Source organism: Vigna unguiculata, unplaced genomic scaffold, assembly GCF_004118075.2.
Source record: "Vigna unguiculata cultivar IT97K-499-35 unplaced genomic scaffold, ASM411807v1 contig_371, whole genome shotgun sequence".
Classification (NCBI taxonomy): Eukaryota; Viridiplantae; Streptophyta; class Magnoliopsida; order Fabales; family Fabaceae; genus Vigna; species Vigna unguiculata.
The window spans coordinates 31,181-48,111 of NW_021011080.1; the positions used below are offsets into that span (position 1 = coordinate 31,181).

General features: G+C 34.1%; 1 protein-coding gene across 3 annotated transcripts; it reads right to left on the bottom strand.

Annotated features, from left to right (window-relative positions):
* Window positions 1-605: 605 nt before the first annotated feature.
* On the bottom strand, window positions 606-11,271 carry LOC114171879 (GTP 3',8-cyclase, mitochondrial-like). 3 transcript variants are annotated; one of them, XM_028056658.1, is made up of 13 exons: window positions 11,100-11,271; window positions 10,783-10,936; window positions 10,508-10,670; window positions 9,770-9,835; window positions 9,564-9,661; window positions 9,104-9,221; window positions 8,808-9,017; window positions 4,172-4,792; window positions 3,810-3,977; window positions 3,520-3,711; window positions 2,152-2,220; window positions 1,128-1,212; window positions 606-1,017 (listed from the first exon to the last, which is right to left on the bottom strand). In XM_028056658.1, the coding sequence occupies exons 1-12, from the start codon at window positions 11,122-11,124 to the stop codon at window positions 1,129-1,131; spliced, it is 1,968 nt and encodes a 655-aa protein (XP_027912459.1). In that variant the 5' UTR covers window positions 11,125-11,271; the 3' UTR covers window positions 606-1,017; window position 1,128. The 3 variants fall into 3 exon arrangements, with proteins under 3 accessions (XP_027912459.1, XP_027912458.1, XP_027912460.1); XM_028056657.1 differs by having other exon boundaries at window positions 4,172-4,795; XM_028056659.1 differs by lacking the exons at window positions 606-1,017; window positions 1,128-1,212; window positions 2,152-2,220 and having other exon boundaries at window positions 3,659-3,711; window positions 3,805-3,977; window positions 4,172-4,795.
* Window positions 11,272-16,931: the final 5,660 nt, after the last annotated feature.

Genomic DNA, 16,931 nt, shown 5'->3' on the forward strand with positions numbered 1-16,931 from the left:
TAATCCATGTGAATTGAGCTTAGATTTCATTGTTGTTATACCTCCCTAATGAATCTTCCCCTAAAAAAACCTATCACAAAACTCTTATTGTTGGTTTTTAGGTTTTTAATGTTTAGAAAATATATTTTAAATGGGTAAAAAATGTATAATATTCCACATTATTTCATACATAAAGCAAATGTAACAAACGTTTAGTAATATCTCAATCTAACTCTCTAAGTCTAAACAATAGCCTAATTTTTTTTTCTTCATCCACTAAATAATATCTAATAATTAAAACATAAAACACTCCTAAAATCTAATTCAAATTATATATATCTAGACATATATTTAACTCTAATTAACACCTTTGGTCTCTTAAATTTCCATACATTTTGCGTTCCTAGAAAGTTGAGATATTAGAAAGGGTCTAAATGACAAAAGCAATGGTAGGGAGCATGAAGTGATCCCAAGAGTAGAACTTGGTAACATCTAGATTAGAGTTGTTCCTTCAATTTCCGGGTAAGAGTATAAACTAAGGAAAGAAAATTGGGAATGCCGTATGAAGTCTGAGAAGCAGCACTATGAAGACCTGGTCAACAACCTCACTGCATACATAGTACAAATTCAATGATGTAACAGGGCATAACCAACCTTTTCAAAATTTCATTGTCATGTCTACAACAAAACAAATAAATACAGTGCCATGCTGAAACTAAAGTTGACTGGTAAACAAACAACCAATGAAGAAAGATTAACACACGACCCAAAAGTCATAAACCAATGAAGAAAGAGTCACACATGATCAGAAAATTTAAAGCCCAAATTTGCATTATTACTCGATACAACAACAATGGGTTCTATCCAAAGGAACAACATTTAACAGTATATGTGGCTAGGTATAGTTGAAAAATCTATCACCCTTCATGTAGTGAGATTGTATCAATGAAGATCTCAGATAATATTCAATTCAGGGTACTTCTCACTAGGACTACTCTGGTTGCCTGCTATGTAAGTAACTTTATCACTGTGTGATACCTGAAATAGAGAAAAATCATGATGTGCCTCAGTAAATTGTAAAATAAATATTTTAGAGATTGAATGGATAACCTTTATAGGAAAAATGAAAGAAAGGAAGAAGAAGAGACCTTATCCACCAATATGTATCATGGGCCTATTTGCAGTCTTTGCTATATCAAACATGCCAGCATGTGAAGCTTTCTTCTTCTTCACCTAGAACAAAGGAAAGATAACATTAAGAAATAGGATAGTACAAGACCACTCATAATATTGCTTACCTAAAGTTGGACACACAATTTCAAGTAGTCTATGATCCACTATTGACTATGTTGTTCAAAAGCAATCAAAGAGCTTACTAGGACAAGAGCAAACAGATGGAAAATCATAGGAAAGAAGTGAGTCAGTAACATATTATTCAATGGAAATGCTCACGTTAGTCTAGAGGTTGAAGGTGATAAGTTATGATGCACTGATACCTCAATCTGTCATGTATTCATGTTTGACACGTATCAATATCTGATACTTTACCGATATTTATCAATAAAGTATCTAATCTATAAACTTGTAATACTTTTTGTGATAAAAATAATTTATAACTTTTTATTTTGACAGTTTTTAAGATATTTGATTTTAATTTGAATTCACACAATAACAATATATATTTATCATGTTTTAAGGTTTTTGTAAAATTTTTCAATATGCATATATAACGTATCATACCTTATTGTTTTCAAAATAAGTGTATTGATATATCCGATACGTACCATATCCGATACACGCATCATATCCATGCATCATTATAAGAATAGTTACATTATAAGGGTATACCGATTGCCAAATGAGCTAAACTTCACCTAACTCTATCACCCCCACCCACTTTTTTCTCCATATATACATAATCTCTAACTAACTCCTTTTCAGTTAGGTTGTGGGGTGTGTTGTCCCTTCTTGCTATGCTCCTCTTATTCCTAAAGTATATCTTTTTTAATAAAGGTTCACTACCATGTTAAATTAAAATAGCAGTGAGTGAAATTCTATTGCAGCAGCATCATTATATTAAAAGGATGATAAATCCTGGTAAAGAAATAAAAACATTATAAATCATTACAACACAATTGAGATTTAGCAATAATAATCAGAAGAAGTGCATACCGCTGCTCCTATTATCTCCCTAAGTTCATGATCCTCTGCACCACATCTCAAAGGATCTCTTAAACTAACCTGAAACACGATCCATATAAGAAAATCACAAAAATCTTTTAATGAAGCTCTCATTAAAGATGCTATATGTATGCCATGACACGTTTTATTGTCCCGACTGATGTCAACATCCATACATACATCAAGCACCTTTAACTTGAACATAAATGGTAGAGATAACATCCATAATGACCGGCATGTCTTGAATAGGGAAAATATTTATCAGTTTCATTGATAAGAAAATTTTCAGAAATGATTAAGAATTCAAAATAATGATGAAAGTATATTAGTGCGCCTAAAAAATCAATTACAAGTAATCAAATAAATAGAATATCAAATGAAATAGCATGTGCAATGGAAAGAAGAGGCAAGACAGTGCATGTTCAATCCAAAATATTGTATGAGGTAGAGCCATATTTTAATGTTCGCAAAGACCATGTCCTAATGTGTATCAAATCTTCCATTTACAGACAAATATCAAGATTCACTACAGGAATCCACTTTCTGCAGGGAACTTCAATCTTTGTAAACAAATATTTGAAGTTATGTTTTTCTATTATGAGTTGGCAGATAGTTTCCCTTTTCCCCATTATCGAGTATGTACCATATCAAGAATTCAGAACTGACAGTAGACATCACAGTTTCAAAGTACTAATCCAAAAGTAAACAACTCCCAGAACCATACTCAGCCATTGAAACAGCTAACTGCAAGAAATCAGTCACACTCCTTAAAAGACAAGACTGCTAAAAGTTTGCATAGAAAGTCTTGATTTTACTTGCCAAAAAATTTATAGGCCTTAAATACCAATTTCTTAATCCCGAGTCCTTCACCCTCATCACCAAACTATCCAATTCATTTACCGGTACATTTAGAAGGCCTGCAATTAATATGATCTACGATGCCCTGATACTCAAAATGGAAACATCAAGGTGTTTGTTCCCATGTCAAATACTGATACTTCTCCATTCATATCAATTTTTTAAATTAAATTGCGATCATCATAATCATGAATTAATGAGAAATTACCCCCACTCTCTCTTTCTTCACCGATATTATGCATCTATAATGTTTTGTTAAGAATCCAAAACATAGCATATCCTAAATTTCAAAAAGATCATCGTATTCCTGTAGTTGTACGTACTCATGTCGTACTAAGCATCCAGACTTCATATACTATCATCAAGTTTAGCGTTACAGATTCACCAAAAACATTAAGTATTCAAATAGAAGTGACATCACAGATTTTAGCCCAATTACCATCACCAGGTTTAGGGGACAAGCATAGTACACTGAGCTTTGATGATTTGAATATAACTTACCTCCGAAGGACCAAATAAACAGACTTTGAAGTTTCCATCAGCAAGTAGCCGCAATCTATTGCAACCAGCACAGAAATGCTCAGTCATTGATGTGATAAACGAAACTCTACCTTCATGCCCATCTATTGTGAAATTTTTGGCCGTATCTGTAGGGTGATCCTGATCTCTTTTTAAGCTTGGAAACTGTTTCATCTGTTTGGTAATGATGGTTATAAAGGGTCTCTATCTGCTATAAGAGAACAACAAAATGTAGTATAAAAGTTAGGCCTCCAGTCTGAATTCTACCTTACCACTGTATCCAACATTTCTGAGTAGGGTACAAGTTTCTTGACATTCCAAACATTCCCATCAAAAGGCATGAACTCTATAAAGCGAATATCAATTGGCTTGTCCCGGGTCAGCTCAACAAAATCACAGATCTCATCATCATTGAATCCTCGCATTACAACACAATTGACCTGAAATGCAGAGAAACATCAAAGATACCTTAAAATTCATCCATCAGTGACATGAAATTTACCTGAGGTTATGCACCCTTGTTGAAAAATTCATTTGATTAACTTAATGAATTTGAGCAAAAGGGTAGCTGCTCATGGGAAGGTGATCAATGAGAAACACTAGCAAAAAGTAATGATATGTAACCAAGAAATACCTTAACTGGATTAAATCCAAGGTCTATGGCAGCATTAATTGAATTCATAACTTTTTCATGCCCTCTGCGTCTGGTCATAAACTCAAACTTTGCAGGTACCAAAGTGTCTACACTAATGTTGAGGGAAGTAAGCCCACAATCTTTCAGCCTTGGAAGTTTTCTCGTTAAAGCAATACCATTGGTAGTCATGGACAATGTTCTCAGTCCCTTCAAGTTTGATAATTCCAAACATATGTCTTCAATATCCTTTCTAACAGTTGGTTCCCCACCCGTCAAACGTATTTTAGTTACCCCGGAGCTTACAAACAGATTTGCCAATCGTAGAATCTCAGTTTTTGTCAAAATTTGAGGGCTAGGAGTGAGTTCCACACCTTCTGCTGGCATACAATACTGACACCTTAAATTGCACCTCTCTGTTACAGATATTCTCAAGTATGTGTGAAGCCTTCCAAATGAATCTACCAACATATCAGAGACGGAATTATCCTTTGGCAGATCTTCAGACACCGAAGCACAAGATGTAGTGGCCAAAGCTCTTGTGGCACATTCATTCAAGTGTCCACCGAACAAACCTTGACGAATACTATTGGCAGCACAGAACGAACTCACATCACATTTCAACTGCTTCAAGAAAATTAGTGTCACATGCCAGCCACATTTTCATAAACAAAATTTGAACACATATAAACTCCACCAAAACCCCAGATTAATAAATTCTTAAACAACAAAAAATAATCATCTGGGTATCAATATTTAATCCTTCAAGTACGCATACGGTAAAAACTTAATTTATATTAAAATGGAACAACTAAGTGATTGATTTTTGCATTTTCTAGGTTGGTAGAACCAGAGGAGGAGTACAAGTTTATTACTGAATTTGCACATATATTAGTACCACCACACCCCAGATTAACACACAAAGCATGAATCTAGCACAGGCTAACCAGTACTCTTAGGACAAGAAATAAAATAACAGTTCTCATCTGCATGTAAATGGGTATCACTATAACTTATCATTGAAGTGAGCATTCGATAAAAAAAGAAACTGAATTGAAGTACAATGAGGGGGTTTTCCATGATCCTGATAGAACAGGAAAATTATAAGTTTATACCCGAAATTTGACATGGCATGAACGATTCAGTTAACTTCATAGATGTGTTCCAAAACGTCAATTTTCAATCCATTACAACCAACTTGATTGACCAGTTACATCACCAAAAGAATAAGCTAAACAAACCGAGAGAGAGAGAGGGGTCTCACCGGAAAGGAATTTGATAGGTTAAACCCAATTGGGTAGTGAAAGAATTTTGATAAGTGTCGCCTCATGGTTGACGCTGAAACAATGAATTTGGACAAAATATTGAGTTGGGGTTGGAAAAGTTTTTCTCTTTTTTAATAATTTTTGTCTGGGACACCAGAGACTCATAACATATGTATCTATATATACAAGGTAAGAGGAAGTTCTGAGATGTTGTCGTGTTTGTTCTGAAGGGTAAGGTGACAGACACTATGGCAAAGAGACCCAAAAGTGCAAAGTGCCGACTCCATTGTAATATATTATATTCTATCCACACTATTAAAAAATTATTTTTCTTAAGGGCCATATGACCCCAAACATTTTTTTTTCCTAAGGGATTAGTTGGTTCCAGTTTTAGATATCCACCACAGATTATCTTTTCGAGATTTTTTAAGATGTGGAAGTATATGGTAGTTTTCAACTAAGGATGTAATTGTTGATTTAATTGGATTTTGAAACTTAATTATTTGAATTAGTTTTTCAATTAACTATTATCATAGAAAATTAATTATGAATTGATTTTCATTTAACTATTGTCATAAAATATTAATTGTGTAATTATGTAAATTTATTGAAAGGTTGTTGTAAATAGAGGTTAGAATGTATTCACAATCCTAAATCAATCCAACTTATCGCAAATTCGAATCGAACTCACCAACTATAGAGAAATTTTAATTTTACATTTAAATTTAGAATTATAAATATATTTAATCTAAAAAATTAAATTTATTTTAATTATAATATAATAAATATATAAAATAAATTAAAAAATATTTTTTAAGTAAGTCAATCCATTTAATTGTTGGGTTAAATCAAGTTACAAAATTTTTAATTTATCAAAAAATAAGAATTGAGTTAACTTATTTCTGACTCAACTTGTTGTGACTTATCCCATTCACTCTTTACAAGTGCTTAAATTGAATTGTGAATTGAAAAATTATTTATAAAAAGGTATTTGAATTTAGTGAACTTGTAGGGGAGAAAAAAAAAATTTGAAATAACGATTGCAAATTAAGGAAAATATATGAATTATAATGGTGATCGAAGCTTTAATCATATCTCCCCACGATGGGAAAGTTAATCGCATCCACTGGCTTTGATAAAGGTAAACTTAACGGATGAGAATTTTTGTTATTTTATTTTGTTTGGTATATTATAAAAAAATCAGTAATTTTGGTTATTAAATATTTTTGTCATAATTTTAATAGTTTAATTTTTCATTATATATAACCTTAGTTCCCATTGCCCTCCGAAAAGGTATGTGTTCTACCCGTAATCCCTCTCCCCATTATATTACTGAGTTATCATCGATTGTCATTACCTTTTTATACATGTCTTTCCTCTCTTTCTTCTATGACCATTCCAAAAACTGTCTGTGACGCTTTAGCCCATCCTGGTTGGCGTCAGGCCATGACAGATGAATTAAGTGCTCTTCATAACAGTGGAACTTGGGAACTGGTCCCGTTGCCATCTGGAAAATCTGTTGTTGGTTGCAGGTGGGTGTTTGCTATCAAAGTTGGACCTGATGGTACTATTGATCGCCTCAAAGCTCGTCTTGTGGCCAAAGGTTATACTCAAATTTTTGGGTTGGATTATGGAGATACTTTTTCCCCCGTGGCAAAGATGGCTTCTGTTCGTTTATTTATCGCCATGGCTGCTCTTCAACAATGGCCTTTTTATCAACTAGATGTTAAAAATGCTTTTCTCAATGGTGATTTGCAAGAAGAAATCTATATGGAGAAACCTCCTGGATTTGTTGCTCAGGGAGAGTCTTCTGGGATGGTATGTCGTCTTCGCAAATCCCTATATGGCCTAAAACAATCTCCTAGAGCTTGGTTTGGAAAGTTTAGCAATGTTGTTCAGCAATTTGGTATGACTCGGTGTGAAGTAGATCATTCTGTCTTTTATCAATACTCGAGTGCTGGATGTGTTTACTTGATAGTATATGTTGATGACATCGTTCTTACAGGGAGTAACAACCATGGCATCTCTCAGTTGAAACAACATATCTGTCACCATTTTCAGACCAAAGATCTTGGCAAACTCAGATATTTCTTGGGTATTGAGGTGGCACAGTCTAATGATGGTATTGTTATATCTCAGAGAAAGTATGCCATGGATATTCTGGAAGAAACTGGGTTGATGAGTTCAAAGTCTATTGATACACCCATGGATCCCAATACTAAACTTCTACCAAATCAGGGGGAGCCTATATCTGATCCTGAGCAGTATAGACGATTGGTTGGGAAATTGAATTTTCTTACCGTTACTCGTCCTGACATTTCCTTTGCAGTCAGTGTGGTAAGCCAATTTCTTAATTCTCCATGTGAAGATCATTGGAATGCAGTCATTCGCATCTTGAAGTATATTAAAAAATCTCCTGGAAAAGGATTGTTATATGGTTCTAATAATCATACAAGAGTTGTTTGCTATTCAGATGCTGATTGGGCAGGATCTCCTTCTGATAGAAGATCTACATCTGGGTATTGTGTCTCCATTGGTGGTAACTTGATCTCGTGGAAAAGTAAGAAACAAAGTGTTGTAGCAAGATCCAGTGCAAAAGCAGAATATAGAGCTATGGCCTCAGCTGCCTGTGAACTTATTTGGCTCAAGCAATTGCTTCAAGAGTTACAATTTGGAGATGTTACTCAAATGACACTTGTGTGTGACAATCAGGCTGCTCTTCATATTAGCTCTAATCCTGTCTTTCATGAGAGGACCAAACACATTGAGATTGATTGTCATTTTGTTCGAGAAAAGGTTATGTCTGGAGACATCAAGACTGAGTTTGTTAACTCAAGTGATCAATTAGCAGATATTTTTACTAAATTTTTACGGGGGCCTAGAATTGATTATATTTGTAACAAGCTTGGCACATACGATTTGTATGCTCCAGCTTGAGGGGGAGTGTTAGATATTGTTTGATATTATTAAGATATTGTTAGATATTGATAACCACAATATCAAACAATATCTTCTATTTAATCTTTTTATTTTCAGTTACTCTTTTTACTTGTACCTTTCTCTATTATAAATAGATTACCCTATGTGTGGTTTATACACAAGGGAGATTAATCTCAATCCCTATTTTCTTTATTCTCAACAATACACAAGGGACACCAACTCCCAACTTATGTCCATATTCAAATATCACATGCAACCAATTTTTACAGGACTTAATGCTGCTGATAATTAAATCCAACATCTCGAAGTCATATGGTTGAATGATTTCATTCCACATACAAACAAATGGCATTGGAATAATAAAGCAGAAGCATGGTAAAAAGAATTATTTAACAGCATCCAAACTTTAACATGCATGACATGACACTTAATACCTCAACATTTTTTAGGTCTGCAGCAGCATGAAATGCAGTGTGATAAGCTGTAAATGGTAGATTCAAAAACCCTCCACGCCTATGAATATATTCTGCTGTTGGTAGGTTGTATAATTCTTCATCAGTAACACCCATCATCACATTCTCAGCATTGGCACTGTTGGTTTCAACTGAAGACCACATCTTTGACTTCTCCACAAACTCAATGACCTTTTTCCACAGAATAAAAGTTTTAGACATCACTGGATAAATACAGCATATACGATTCCAAATAAAAAGATAGGAATGATAACTACTTTTGCAGAAAAATCATCAGCAAGAGGTGTCTTATTCTTGTGTGCAACTATAAGCCCAGCATAGCAGAACTTGTTCAATCCCAGACCAGCAGCTATCATATCACGGACAATTGCATACCTGGATCAATACATTTCAATACATATAATTTAAATATTCCAAAAAAATAAAAAATATATCTAAGTGACGAGTTGATGATGCTGATATACAATTTGTACTAAAAAACAGACAACTAGAAGAGCGAAACCTCCTACGTTACTCAAAAGACAAGAAAAAAAATTATCTTGTAGAAAATCAGGTTTTACTTGTTAGGCCATTAAGAGTAGAATTTCATAACACTGTTTTAAAATAAAACAACAAGCATTGTATAAAACAGACAATGGAATTATAGAGAGAAGGAATTAAGGGCAAAAGTAATTTATAGTAAAGTATTAGATAGTGCAAGAAGTAGATGCAACATACACTCGGTCTATGCGTCCACCGGCAGCACAAGCATTTAGCAAGCAGATGTAGGTTTGTACATTAGGCTTTACTTCCATGCATTTCATTTCCTCCAAAATCTTCATTTCATACAAAAAACAAATAAATCATATATCTAAAGAGAAAGAAGCAAAAAACACAAATAGTAATACTTCAAATCCTTGACTATAAGCAATAGTCATAAGTACCTGAATAGCCTTATTAGAGTTCTTGCATTTTCCACAAGTCGAAATCAGAAAGTTGTACAAAGTAACCTACGTCATCAACATGAAACAACTGTCATAGACCAACATAGAGGATATACAAATTACACATCAAAATGTTTTGTGGCCTAATGGCATCTGCTGATACAAACTACTAGATAAAATCATTATGGGACACACATTCAAGCTCCCAACAACCTTTTCATGCAAAAATGTGTACAAAAATAACAAAAGTATCTTCTGATCTACAATAGCACGGAAACGCAAAAAAGACTATAAAGAATAAAAGAACCTCAAAACCTTCTTTTATCACTCAAGAGTGTCCATATTCTAAATTCTAAAAGTTATTATAAAAGGAAGAGACCCAGAAAATAAAAGTTCAACGCAGCAAACTAAAGATATCGAACTACAACACTTTCAAGTATAATCATTCCACTCTTATCCCTTCCCCTTGTTAATAAACACGGGGAAAGCAACAAAACTAGTTCAATATCTCAACTTCAGATCTCATTATATGCCAGTAGTACCAAATTGAATATCAAGCAATGATATCGATTTCTGCAAGGCGATGATCAACCTAAATTTGTTAAGCACCCCTTTCTCAGCATATAAATTCAAGTATTACATTCAATATCAATAAGTCCATTCCAACACCTCGTCACACCCAAAATGGAAAACTATTCAAGCAAAAATTATGAATAATGATATAAAAACAGTACATACATCAGGGAGCAAACCCATAGTTTTCATTTGGTCCACGAAGAAGAAAGCATCTTGCATCCTAGCTCCTTTCATAGTTCCAACAACAAGGGAATGGAAAGTGTCGCGCGTAGGTTTCACCCCATCAAGCATCATATCATGATACACATCTCTCAGCAAGAAATTCCTACCAAATAAACCCCTCATACAAAAATTCAAACTTGGCAAAATTCAAACAAATGGGATGCTCAAAATAATTAATTAACCCATTTTTTATTTAAAAAAAAAGGAGACAAAACCTTCTTTGTGCAGTGAGAGAGCCCAAAACAGTGTTGTACTCGGAAACGTTGTTTGCATAGTTTCTCTTGGCGTACTCTTCAGTGGAAACAGCGAAGAATCGGAGTCCAGAAACCCCATTCAGTGACCCGACAAGCGCAGCATGACGTGATTGAACTACGGAAAGAGAAAAGAAAGAGAAACCGAGACTGTGAAAAAAGCTGCATAACGTGATTGAGCTATGGAAAGCGAAAAGAAAGAGAAAATGAGATTGTGAAAGAAAGTTTGTACAAGAAAATGAAGAAATAGTAGAACACGGAGAAGAAGAAGAAGAATATACCAATGAGAGATCGAAGGAACTTCATGGCAGAGAAGTGGAATGAATCACTTCAGAACAGGAGAGTTCCAATCTCTCTCTTGTTTCTTCCTAAAACCCTTGGATTTTGTTTGTCTTCGTTTTTGGGCTTTCGTTTGTTGTAAGGACTGTGTTTCGGGACAAGCCTGAGAAACTATTCTCGACATTTTCTTCCTGCGCCCCTCGTATTTCCTTTTACCACCCGTAATATAATAAAATGACTAAATTATTTTTGTCATTATATCCTTATTTATTCAATTCAAAATTATGTTTTGAATTACGTATTTGAAATAAAGTTTTGAACTATCCAATCAAGAATATGATTTTGGATAATTTGAAAAATAAGTTTAAATTGTATAATTTAGAGATGTTTTGAATTGTCTAATTCATAATTATTTAAATTATTTAATAGGTAGACTAAATTACAAATTTCTAGAAATAACAAATTCAAAATATATTTTTGAAAATATGATTTTAAAACAAGTCAACAAAAAATAAAGATAAAATATCACTTTATTCTCATCAGGTTGATTGGGCTGTTTACTTGTCACCAACTACTAGAGATCATTGTTGAGCCAATCACAAATTAGGAAAGAAAATTAATTCTTAAACCTAAAGGATTGACTTTCTAAACCATTAACATCAAACCATGACTATAAACTTAATCTAGAAACAACAAAACCACATGCAAATAAAATAATACATTGAAACAAATTTTCTTTAAACATTACAAGCACAAAAAGGGAAGAAAATACAAGTGAATCGTTATATTTCTCTCTTACATAGAGAATGATCTTGAAATCACTATAAGAAATCTCAAAAAAAAATGTTTTCTTCAAACACACATTGACATGACTTTCTAATTATAATTATAAGATTAAACTACTCAAAAAGAAACTTACATAAAATCCCAATCAACATAACACACTTCATAAACACATCTAAGTCATCAAACTTCATGAATCTTCAAGGAAAGGTGATCAAGTCTTACTCAACTCAAAGAAAAGTTGGATTCATCAAATCTTGGTCAACTCCAACAACACCGACATCGTGTATTATTTGGACATGTAGTCACTCCTAACTAAGACCCTAGGTATGCTTTGGAATGTAGTCCTTCCTAGCTAAGATAAAGTATTGTTTGAAATGTAGTCACTTCTGACTAACCCACTAAGTATTATTTTAAACACAACAATTGGCCAAAACCAATTATTGTTTAAAACACATCCACTTATGACTAAACCATTAAGTATTGTTTGAAACATGGTCGCTTTTAGCTAAAAAACTCGAGTATTATTTGAAAATGCAACCACTCTTATCTAACAACTTTGGTGTTCTTTGGAATGCAACCACTATTGGTAACCCACTAAGTATTATTTTAAACACAATCACTCATAGACAAAACAAAAAATCTTACGGGGAAAATTATCTAAAATGATCACTACGGGGAAAATTATCTAAAATGATCACTAGATTGCACATTCTAAAAAGAAGTAATGTCTTAGGATTGATACAAGATCTTACAATATTTTATATTATTAATGAACATAAATATTGTTCTTCTTTTTTACAAATACAAGGCTAAGAATTGCTTCAAGTACCTTTATACATCAAACTAAAAGATATAATTCCCACTAATGCAAAATGGGCTTCTACAACATCAAATAATAACAACTAACTAACAAATGTCGTCAAATGAAACACAGTGACGTATTTTGTAATTTTGGTAGTTTTTAACAGCGGTTCCTAACCATTGCTAGTTTTCACCCCACATCGTCCGAAGGCGAACCTTTGTACCTTATGAAGCTCTGTCGCACAACGTTTCTTACTCCGTAACGAGGCTCTGCCGCACTACCTCATGCAATCTCTACATCCTGCAAAGCTCCTTTGCACCACACTACACACTCCTTGAAGCTCCTCCTTGTCGCACTACGCCTTTATCCTTTCACTGGTGGCCTTTTATAGTGTCGAACTTCTGCGAGTTGCCCATGTGAAACCTAATGCATTCTTTGTGAACATCCCATGAGAAATTGACACAACCTGTAACATCCCTAAGGAATATTACTAATTTTTAATAAATAAAATTTGAAATAAAATAAATGCTGCATTTAATATAAACTATTTCCCAAAAGCACGGGAAATTTAAAACTTTAATATATAAGTCATAAAACCAAGAGTCCATAATTTATAAAACTAAAACAATATTCACATGGCTCCCAAAGGTTTACATATTTATCTCAAAAACCAAAATAATAACATATAAACAAAATTCCTGACTATCCCTCGCTCCGAGTCTAGGCATCTCCTGGCCCATCTATCAAATCATCTGCTCCCGAATAACGAGTTATCCGATCATCGCCACACACACATAGAAAGGGTGAGCTATGCACAATATATATATATATATATATATATATATATATATATAAACAAATACATGAAATAAATATGCCACCCATCCCAAAATAACATAATTAAGTATCTCATTATCAAATTACCCAACCATGACCTCATAGTCCTTCATGAGTCATATGCATGAACTAAGTCTTGGGACTCCACTGTGCTTCCACGAAACTAACTCATTCGTGGTCCAACCCTATGAGCCTATCCTGCTCATAGTCCTGCCCTACAGACTCCTCGCTTGTAGTAAATCATCCAAGCCTCATAACTTGGACCCTGGCACGCACGCAATCACCATACTATGGACTCCTCGCCCAATAGTAGCTGACGGGAACATAACAGTTCCTTGCGCATCGTGCGTCCAACGCATGTAATCACCATACTAAGGACTCCTCGCCCAATAGTAGCCGACGGGAACTCAACCAGTTCCATGCCCATCATGCGTGCAACCATTCAAGCACATCTCAAACCCCTAATGGACTTAGTCCTTCAAGCCCAAACATCATAAACACAAGCATATACTTCCTATCCTTTAGGAAATAACAAGCAAACAATCCAATTAGTACACAAACACATGGCAATTCGCATAAACTCGCTTAAGCCAGGGACCCTCGCCCAAGCTAAGCCCTCAGCCTCGCTTAGGCTAATTTACCTCACCTGAGCGAGCTCAAAATAACAATCTCATCACGTTATCTCGCCTAGGCGAGATCCTCTCGCCTAGGCGAGATCCTCTCGCCTAGGCGAGATCCTCTCTTGCCCAAACACCCAATTCAGTCTCGCCTGAGCTATAATGCAAGCACATATCCAACTTGATCGCAACATCTCGCTTAGGCGAGACCGTCTCGCCTGACCGAGACCCTGGTTCGCTCAAACCCACAAAACTCCTCGCCTGGACGAGTTTTCGCCCTCGAAACCAACCAGGTTTCCTCACGACCTCGCTTAGGCGAGCCAATCTCGCCTAAGCGAGACTGTATTTCGCCCAAACCCAACCTTGGTCGCCTGAGCGAAATGCTCGAGTATGAACACTGAAAGGACTCCTGCAACTCTCGCCTAGGCGAGAAGGGGTCGCTTGGGCGAAACTTGTAGAGTTTCACAACTACTCGTGCACCAAAAACACCAAACCAATGCCAATTTACAATACAATCATGTTCATTCAATATGTACCATCAATCAAACTCTAAAGCACACTGTAAACATGTTTGAATCCTCAAAACGCATAAATTGACCATGAATCAAATAACAGTACCCGAAACCCTCATCACATTCTTGTTTCATACCCAAAAGACTTGACACTCCACATTCTCTTCCCAAATTCTCAATTGCAGTGTACATTATACCAGAAACCACAACACATAAAATTCCAATTTGAGAACAAAATGCAGGAACACAAACCATATAAAAATGCACATAATTCAGCACCCCTAACCTGAATGTTTGATTGAAATTGGGAAGAAAAGTGGGATTCCCCCCCCTTTTATAAGTGCCTTAATGGCTATTCAAGTCACTTAGTTGGGTGATTTTTCAGCACCTAAGGGTTACCCTTCTGCTAGGTTTTCTTTGCCTTTTCACCTTCAAACCACAACCAATAGTTAGCAAAAATAAAGCTTACTATATGCCCATCAAGGTTTGAACCCGTGACCTTCCACTCATAAGGTCAAAGTACAATCACTATGCCAATTCACATTTGGTGATAACCATTATAATCTTATGATTATATATCACTCACTGTCAACAACCAATTTCGTCCGGGTAAATAAATTTATTTTCAAAAATAAATAAATAAATAAATAAATAAAATGTGAAACATTATTTTCTTCAAAGATTTTCAAACTTTAATTTTAGAAAAAAAAAGAAAATAAGAGAGATGAAAAAAAAAAGGAATAAAGAGGGAAGAGCCCAATTTGTTATTAATTATTGCATTTCTTCTCATGAGCCCAACAACTCACCCTGCTTTCTACCCTTGTTCCTGGAAGAGAAATTAGTGATATGATTCTAATAATTAGAAGAAATATTTCTTCAAATGGTTATAATCAATATTAGTAATTGGGATTGATTTTGTGCTCTGATTTGTTAATCGTTAGAATCAATATTACTAATTTGGGATTGATTTTGTGCTCTGATTTACTATGATTTGATTCCCATAATGTGTTGCTATCATAACCAATTCCTTCCTTATATTGTTCATTACAATTAAGGCTGAGATTGCATTGAGATTGCAATATGTGAATATAAATATGTACTCTGTCATATGAAAAAGGGACTGAAAAAGAAAAATTCTCTACACTTCTCTAATTCTTTCACGTCACGACTTCCACATACACACCCCATTTTTTATCTCTCTTTCAAAACAAAAAAAAACATATCGAAGGAGGTAGAAAAAAAGAAGAAGAAGAAGAAAACATTCTCTACACTCTCTCTTCCTCTCATTACCACCTACATAGACACCTCTCATCTTTATCTTTATTGGACAAACAAACACAAAAATATTAGAAAAGGAAGCAAAAAAAAAGAAAAGAGAAAAGGTGAGGAGATATTGAAAATTTTTTAAGGTACGTCTGAATTCTTTCATTTTTTTTTATTTAGTTTTTTTTCAATTTTCATTCTTTTTTTTAATCATAAAAATATATTTTTCCCCTTTCTTTGTTGTCTGTCTGACCGCTCGCGTCGCATGATATCCAATTTAGACTTTTGCTGTTTTTTAAAAATATATACAAATGATCTAAAATTAAAATATAACTTTCTTTGTTTACTCTTTTATATCTATTTTGTTGCTCACGTCGCAATGACATCCACAACTACTCTAAAATAACTTTAAAAAAATATTAAAAATTTATAAATGATTAAAAAAATAAAAGATTAGAAAAAAAAGAATTTACTTGAAGTGTCTATCCGACCGCTCGCGTCGCATGACACCAATTTTAAAATAATACTAAAATTTAAATAAAAGATTTTCAAATTGTAAAACAAATTAAATCATTTTCAAATAATTTTCCAAATAGACTTTTCAAAAGAACTACGTAACCCTGATTCTCCATTCACACGGAGATTTTCAAAAAAAATTAAAACAAATTAAATCGTTTTGTTGTTATACAACAAACACAAAATTGGCATACATGGGACTCAAACCCAAGTCCTCTCACATAATTAAAGTACTCTCAACCACTTGAGCTAATACTTTTTCACGTCACATCAAACAATAATTAATGTCATAAAGGCTCTTTCTACTCGCATTTATTAATTAATTTAACGGGTCTTACACAACCTCTGTAAGCAAACCTTAAATTTTTAACAACAGTTAGAATCTAGAACAATCATCGTTTTTAAAAATTTTAATGACGGTTTAAAACCGTCATGGATTCTCCAACCTTTTAATGACGTCTAATTTAACAACGGTTAAAAAATCGTCTTTACAAGTCATCA

Bases quoted from the DNA above. Each gene is read 5' to 3' on its own strand.
- LOC114171879 (XM_028056657.1), bottom strand. From the start codon at position 11,124: ATGAAGTTCCTTCGATCTCTCATTG. The intron at 3,712-3,809 runs GTAAGGTAGAAT...ATTACCAAACAG, and splicing joins CAGAAATGTTGGATACAGTG to ATGAAACAGTTTCCAAGCTT. The intron at 2,221-3,519 runs GTAAGTTATATT...ATCGTGTTTCAG, and splicing joins GTTTATTTGGTCCTTCGGAG to GTTAGTTTAAGAGATCCTTT.